Source organism: Palaemon carinicauda, chromosome 1 (assembly GCF_036898095.1).
Source record: "Palaemon carinicauda isolate YSFRI2023 chromosome 1, ASM3689809v2, whole genome shotgun sequence".
Lineage (NCBI taxonomy): Eukaryota > Metazoa > Arthropoda > Malacostraca > Decapoda > Palaemonidae > Palaemon > Palaemon carinicauda.
This window is the reverse complement of record NC_090725.1, coordinates 283814713-283822212: the sequence shown is the minus strand read 5'-3', so window position 1 is coordinate 283822212 and position 7500 is coordinate 283814713. Positions and strand designations below refer to the sequence as shown.

The 7500-nt window shown below is 35.3% G+C and overlaps 1 protein-coding gene across 1 annotated transcript in view; it reads left to right on the top strand.

The window, feature by feature from the left end:
• Positions 1–7088, top strand: part of LOC137639360 (protein O-linked-mannose beta-1,2-N-acetylglucosaminyltransferase 1-like) — a 44726-nt gene extending 37638 nt beyond the window's left edge. Inside the window, exons 15-17 of the mRNA XM_068371639.1 lie at positions 2153–2224; positions 5440–5549; positions 6745–7088. Of these exons, the coding sequence (XP_068227740.1) occupies positions 2153–2224; positions 5440–5549; positions 6745–6943 (381 nt within the window). The 3' untranslated portion in view covers positions 6944–7088. The remainder of the gene's footprint in view (positions 1–2152; positions 2225–5439; positions 5550–6744) is intronic.
• Positions 7089–7500: the final 412 nt, after the last annotated feature.

The following is a 7500-nucleotide window of genomic DNA, read 5'->3' as shown; positions in this document are numbered from 1 at the left end:
TTTACTGTTCTAATCACTATTAACAGGCCAAGTCAACACAGCTAGTCACTAGGAAAACTACACATTTCTTTCAAATTTTTTGGTTTTAAAATGCTCTCTCTCTCTCTCTCTCTCTCTCTCTCTCTCTCTCTCTCTCTCTCTCTCTCTCTCTCTCTCTCTCTCTTTTAAAGAATAACTTGAAAAGTAATAGAAAAAACTCCAGTGTTAAAGAACCTTAAAGCACCTTGGACTGATATACTCAGGCCACCTGTAGGTTGAACCTCAGGGATTTTCCATTGAAAGTTCAAACGGTCACATATTTAAAGCTCTTGGTAAAATTCGTCATTTAAGTGCTATTCTCACACATAGATATGCAAGCCGAAACCTGCAATGACCTTATACAATTGTAATTATATTGATCAAAATTCTATGAATCATGAACTGGATATGCAAAAATTTTCTTTAATCAAAAATAAATCAGACATGATAAAAATTGTGTTCTCCTTTGGTGACTCCAAAATAATTAAAAAAGATATAGATAATAAAAAGATCAAGACATTAGAATACTTTTAAATATTATATTATCATTACTTTGTGTTTTCACTCATTTACACAGTGTACTTTGTATTTCATGTAAACTGTTGTAAGAGCTAAATCATATTATTATTATTATTATTATTACTATTATTATTATTATTATTATTATTATTATTATTATTATTATTTTGGAGTAGACCCTCTTTAAAGGAAGTTTCATTAAAGATAATTATTGCCTCAGTAGCATTAATTTTTCAATTGAGCCTTTCTATTGCTCGTATTTTTCTTCTTTCGTCAGGACTGCGTTCTGCCAGTAACTGTGATAAGTTACTCATCGGCAGGGGAGAGCAAATGCATAGAAAAAATATATAATTTCACTATAGTTAACTTGTCTAGATTGGTACTATCAAAGTATGGCTGCTATACTAACATTACGAGAGGGCCTCTGTAGTATAAGTTGATGCTACAAGGCGTGCTCTCACTGCTGGGCTCGGTCTAGTACCCCTTGTCCATAGCACGTTTGGCCTCTCCGTTGACCTGTCTCAGCTGTCTGTTTGAATGAGCTGTTGTTAACGAGGACCTGGGTAATCCTATCCAGTTCCTTGTGGGTCACCGTCCTTGAAGAACAATGGGAGAGGGCACGACGAATGTAGGTATGGATGGCGGAGGTCTTGTATCTACTGGAGCATTTACTATCAGCATTTAAGTAAAGGCCTAAGTTAGTGGGTTTAGTGTAGACTGTCGTATCAAAACCACGACCAGCTGCGGAGACCAGGACGTCCTGGTAGGGAAGGCGGCCGTTGCTCTGATGTTCCATCGGGAATCTAAGAAAACTCCACTCTTCAAAGGTGCTATGAAGCTCATCAGTACATTTGGTAGAAGGGGAATTAACAAAGGTGTCGTCGATGTAGCGGACGTATATAACAGGTAGATCTACACGTGCAAAAACACGCTCCTTAACGACAGCCATGTAGGAGTTGGTGAAAAGAATACTCAGAGGGGAATCCATTGCTATTGCTACACCATACTTTTGAATTTACGTATGCCCACGGTGGGTGGAGAAGGGCTTTTTTTTTCGTACAGTTTTCCAGGAGGGTAATGGAGGGGTCGAGTCGTCTCTAATTGACTCGGTCCAGGATGAGCTGGACAAGTTTACTAAAGCAAAATTATAGATTTTTCCATGATTTTGCTCTCCCCTATCGATAATTAACATAGCACAGTTACTGGCAGAACGCAGTACTGATGAAAGAAGAAAATTGTGAACAAATTGAAAGGTTCACCTGCAAAATTCATGCTACTGAGACAACGATTATTATTATTATTAGTAGTAGTAGTAGTAGTAGTAGTAGTAGTAGTAGTAGTAGCTGTTTCATATCCCCCCAAAACAAAATTTAAAAAATCTGGGAAACATGATTTTTTACATTGTACTTCTTTCTTCTTTTTAATCTTGCATCACTAAAAGATGCACAATCGTATAAATTTGCTAAATTCAAACACTCACTGAATAAAGTGGCGGTTTATTTGCTAAGATATATTCAGTTTACATGCGGACATTTCGAAGAACACCCTTCACCCTTTTATAGATATTCTTTTTTTTCACTAAATTTTCATGTTTTTTTTTTCTTTTTTTTTCCAGGGAGAAGTGTATGCGCTCTTCGTTTACCAAGAGGACATAGGAAAAAATCTCGCTTTCCGAGCTGTAGGAGACGTAAGTGTTATGGCTGATTATCCCAAACTAGTGTACGAGACCAGTCAAAAATTACGTCTAAATATTCAGAGAGATACGCACACACACGCACACATACTCACACACACACACAGATTCAACCCTTCCCACTCCCCCCCCCCCCTTCTTAACTACAACATGCTAGTTTGTCAATTTGTGGTAGATTGATGTTTTCGGAGTGGTTGCCATTCAGCATATATATATATATATATATATATATATATATATATATATATGTGTGTGTGTGTGTGTGTGTGTATGTATATATATATATATATATATATATATATATATATATACATATATATATATATATATATATATATATATATATTATATATATATATACTGTACTCTCTCTTAATTATATAAGGGAGATGTTAGAGTAACGTTCGAAGATTCTCTCCAGGGTTGGGTTCAGTAGGTAGCAGCGCAAATGACAGAAAATCGTCTTCAAATGAACAAATACGAACTAGTTAAATGGAGAATACACTGCATCATAAATTATGTTAAGGATCCGATATTCATCCAAAAACTCCTTTCAAATCGAATGAATAAAAAAAAAATTGTTTGAAACACATGGAATATAACACCCTTTATGGAATCAATGACCGTTGTGTTTATTTTCAATCTTCAATATATTTGAAACGTTCTCTAGTTTCTCTTTTTTCACAAAAATAACAATTTCAATTGGATATTTTTATTTTTCTTCTTGGCGGTGCACCTGCTATTTCTATTCAAATAGGTTATTTTATCATATCTTATTTCACTGATCTCATTTAAGACCTTTAGTGATTTACCTTTATTATTCCTCGTGTTAATATTCGTGTGACTATTCCATTTCCTTTATTCTTCATATCCGTTTTTTTTTCTCTCAGTTTATTATGAAATATCTTGAGAGTCTTTTAGGTTGGATAACACACTGGTGTTTAATGAATTCCAAAACTGCATCAAATTCTCATATCTTAATTCTTCTGAAATATAATTAATCGGGGAATTTAAATCTATGTTCATCTCATTCCGATTCTTCTTCTTTGTCTGCATCTTTTCCCACTCTTATGTGGGGTCGATGTTTCTGGCCAGCTTTCTCCATCTGCCTCTTTCCCACACTTCATCGCCGGTTAATCCTTTTGATCGAAGGTCATCCTTGATACAGTCCATCCACCTTCGCTTTGTTCTCCCTCTCCTTCTCGTTCCCTGTACCTCCTATTCCATTACTCTCCTCCCAATTTACTGTTCGTCTCTTCCCATGATATGACCATACCACCTCATTCTACTTTCTTGGTGGTATGGTCATATCATGAGATCCTTTCTCTTTGTTAGTACCATTAACTGTTCCAATTGAGATTTTCCCGTAATGTTTGGTAATCTCCCATAATGGGTTCTGCTTATAATCTTTTCAACAAAAATATTTAAGGTCACCCGAGATTTTGTGGTCCACATCTGCATTTTTTATGTACTGAGTACTCACAAGTTTAAAGCTCATTTGTAATTTACAAATAAGAGAAATGAAGGTAAGAAAAATTTGTTGTATCATCATTATCATCATCATCATCTCCTCCCAAGCCTATTGACGCAAGGGGCCTCGGTTAAATATTATCAGTCGTCTCTAACTTGAGCTTTTAAATCAATACTTCTCCATTCATCATCTCCTAAATCACGCTTCATAGTCCTCACCCATGTAGACATGGGCCTTCCAACTCTTCTAGTGCCTTGTTAGATGTTGAATGTTAGATGAACTAATCGCTCTCGGGGAGTGCGAAGAGCATGCCCAAACCATCTCCATCTACCCCTCAAAATTATCTCATGGCTTGAGTCATCTCTCTTATCGTTTCATTTCTAATCCTATTGGTTATATAGACTATCAAATCAAGAATATAAATTGTACACAACACAGCTATTTTCAAATTACTGATAACCTTGAAATTATAGTTACCTGCTGCAAAAGAAAAACAAGTAAAAGTATTTTCACACTTATAAAACTAAATATTCAATACCAAGGGAGAAAATAATTTCATTTTTTCCCTTATCTCAAGTCACCTTGCATATTTAATCAAAGTAATTCTATTATAACTAGCAAAAAATATTAGAATCTAACTGACCTTACATGATGATATAAGGAAAGTGAATCACAAGTTACAAACTAGAGGGGCACTTAGTAGAGCGCAGACCTCCGCCTCGGCAGCTAATTTCTCGACCTTTTGCCTGACCTTGACCTTTGACTTTAACATGGTTAATTGACGTGGATTTTCATACACTCAAATATGAACCAAGTTTGAAGTCTCTGTGACAACGATGTCCAAACTTATGGCTGATTACGTGAATTGGAAATTTTGTTTGACCTTGACCTTTGACCCTGAACTTGACCTTTCACCCTGACCTTGACCTTTGACCCTGACCTTACAAAGTTTAATAATTTCCACCTTTTTTTACATGTCAGTTAACCCTGAAAGTTTCATTACTCTACGATTAAAATTATATCCAGGAAGCTGCTCACAAACACACACACAAACGGGGTAAAACGTAACCTCCTTTCCACTTCGTTGGCGGAGGTAATAAACGAGATGCAAAATAGAAGAAAATATTCTCTAATGCTTAATTGAATTGCTCTTATACACAATTCTGATTTTCATACCACTATCGTTAGTTTCTTGAATATTATATTAGACTTGGTAGCAATTTTGTTAGGTAAGGATATCTAATCATATATTCTTTGTATTATGTATTTCACATAATTTTATCTAATCTACATTTCAATAGATTTCAAAACCTCTTATTTTTTAAATCTTTGTCTCTGGCGTTATGTAGAACATAAACCATACATACATACATACATGCATATTATTTGTGTATACATATAAAATGTACTGTATATTGCATACACATATATACTTATATGCATATGAATATATATGCAGTATGAATTTATAATTATTTATATATGTATATATACATAAATACTGAGAGAGAGAGAGAGAGAGAGAGAGAGAGAGAGAGAGAGAGAGAGAGAGAGAGAGAGAGAGAGAGAAACCTCTTAGTAGTCCTATAAATAAGAATGACTATAAATGACTATGCATTTCTGAAAAATCGTGATATTTTTTTTCCAGAAAGCAGTGAAAGCAAATATTTTAATGTTACAAACACAATGGCTCTTCGGTCTTTTTCCTTCTCAATCTTCAAATTTCTTCTTCCAACAGATATTTGAAATTTGGAATCGTGACGCCAGAGATGCTCATCACTTCACTTGGAGATTTATGTATAATAATGCCACTATTCTCGCCGTTGGGTTCCCTGCATCAAAATACTCGTAAGTCTTGTAGCAATTCTTTAACTTGACATTAATCATCATCATCATCTCCTCGTACGCCTACTGATGCAAAGGGCCTCGGTTAGATTTCGCCAGTCGTCTCTATATTAAGCTTTTAATTCAATACTTCTCCATTCATCTTCTCCGACTTCCCGACTATATATATATATATATATACATATATATATATATATATATATATATATATATATATATATATATATATATATATATATATATATATATATATATAGCATCGTCATAATCATCTTCATCACAATCGTCATCATCTCCTCCTCCGCCTAGTGACGCAAAGGGCCTCGGTTAGATTTCGCCAGTCGTCTCTATCTTGAGCTTTTGATTCAATACTTCTCAATTCATCTCCTACTTTGCGCTTCCTAGTCCTCAGCCATGTAGGTCTGGGTCTTCCAACTCTTCTAGTGCCCAGGAGAACGTTTGGTGAACTAATCTTTCATGGGAAGTGCAAAGAGCATGCCCAAACCATCTCCATCTACTTATTCTATGATAATGTTATTTTTGAGGTGTTATTTCTTTCTTCATCAACCATCTAGGGTTGTGATGGCCTATTGGAAACGTCTCTGCTTGGCGTTCTGCTGGACTGCGGTTCGAGTCCCGCTCAAACTCTATAGTATCTTGTAGTGTCTGGTATGAATGGGGGTTTTGGGGGAGCCTATAAGTCTACCTGCTGAGTCATCGGCAGCCATTGCCTGGCTCTCCATGGTCGTGGTTTGGGTGGTGAAGGGGCTTTGGCGATGATCATATTTATAAAGGGTCAGTCTCTTGAGCATTGTCCTGTTATCTAGACCAATGTCACAGTCCTTTGCCTCTGCCATTCATGAGCGGCCTTTAAACCTTTAAACCTTTAATGTTAATACAGCTACAGCTTTGATAATTAATCAGCGTTAAAATCGGGGAATGAAAAAATAAAACACCATCTAACCAGTATATTATGGCAATGTGGCAATGTATCTATTCCAGAAGTATCTGTTATTTCTGTAAATAATGTGTTCTAGCTTTTCTTTCGCATATATTAGTGTAGAAAACAAAACATCTGACTACTGATACTGAATATCATTAATAAAACAAATCTCCAATGATATAAATTACAGTAGTTTAATTATCCGTTCTTCTATTGGTGTCCCAAAATCACTTACAGTTTCTCCATCTCTTACAGGTCACACCGAAAGCCTGAAACCGAAGTATTTGATGTTGAGAAAGACTATATTCACATCCTCAACATGGAAGACCTCCACATCCGTCAACAAGTACCTATAAAAACGCATCTGCAGTCGCCATATTTCCGAATGGGAGATCAGAATATCTCGCTTGCAAAGAATAAGCTCAATGATTATAAAGATCTTTTCCTTAACTGATAGAAACTCATATATGTATTTGTACCAACCGTGTGTCACACGATCGTACATAATTCATTTTGTGGACATATTATGCTTGTACCTTCGCTCTTCCCTCGCACTAAAAAGAACCAGAATAAACATGTCTGCGTTTCGCCTTTGTAACATTGTCTGTCTTGTGAACATGAAAATTCCTGTTGCCTTGGGCTTTTGTATATAAAGAAGAGTGTTCTATAATAAATTAACTCAGTTGCTTTCATACTGCCTTTGAGTTCACAACCTTCTCTCGGCCGTCACATATTCCTTCTTGGTCATAGATATTTGTGGCTGCTTTTGTCTTGCTTTCTTTTATTTTTTCCGTCTTTTATTCCAATTTTTATTTGATCATTTGTCTGTTCATTTGTTTTCCTTAATAAATGCAAGAGCGCACGTTATTCAAACCTCTCGTATTTTGATATTTTTTTGCCTTAAATGGAAATTATTTAATTTCTTTAATTATTAAAAGAGGAAATTTTTTCAATTCTTTAATTCAAAAGAGGGAAATTCTGCAATTTCTTTAATTACAAAAAAAGAAAAAT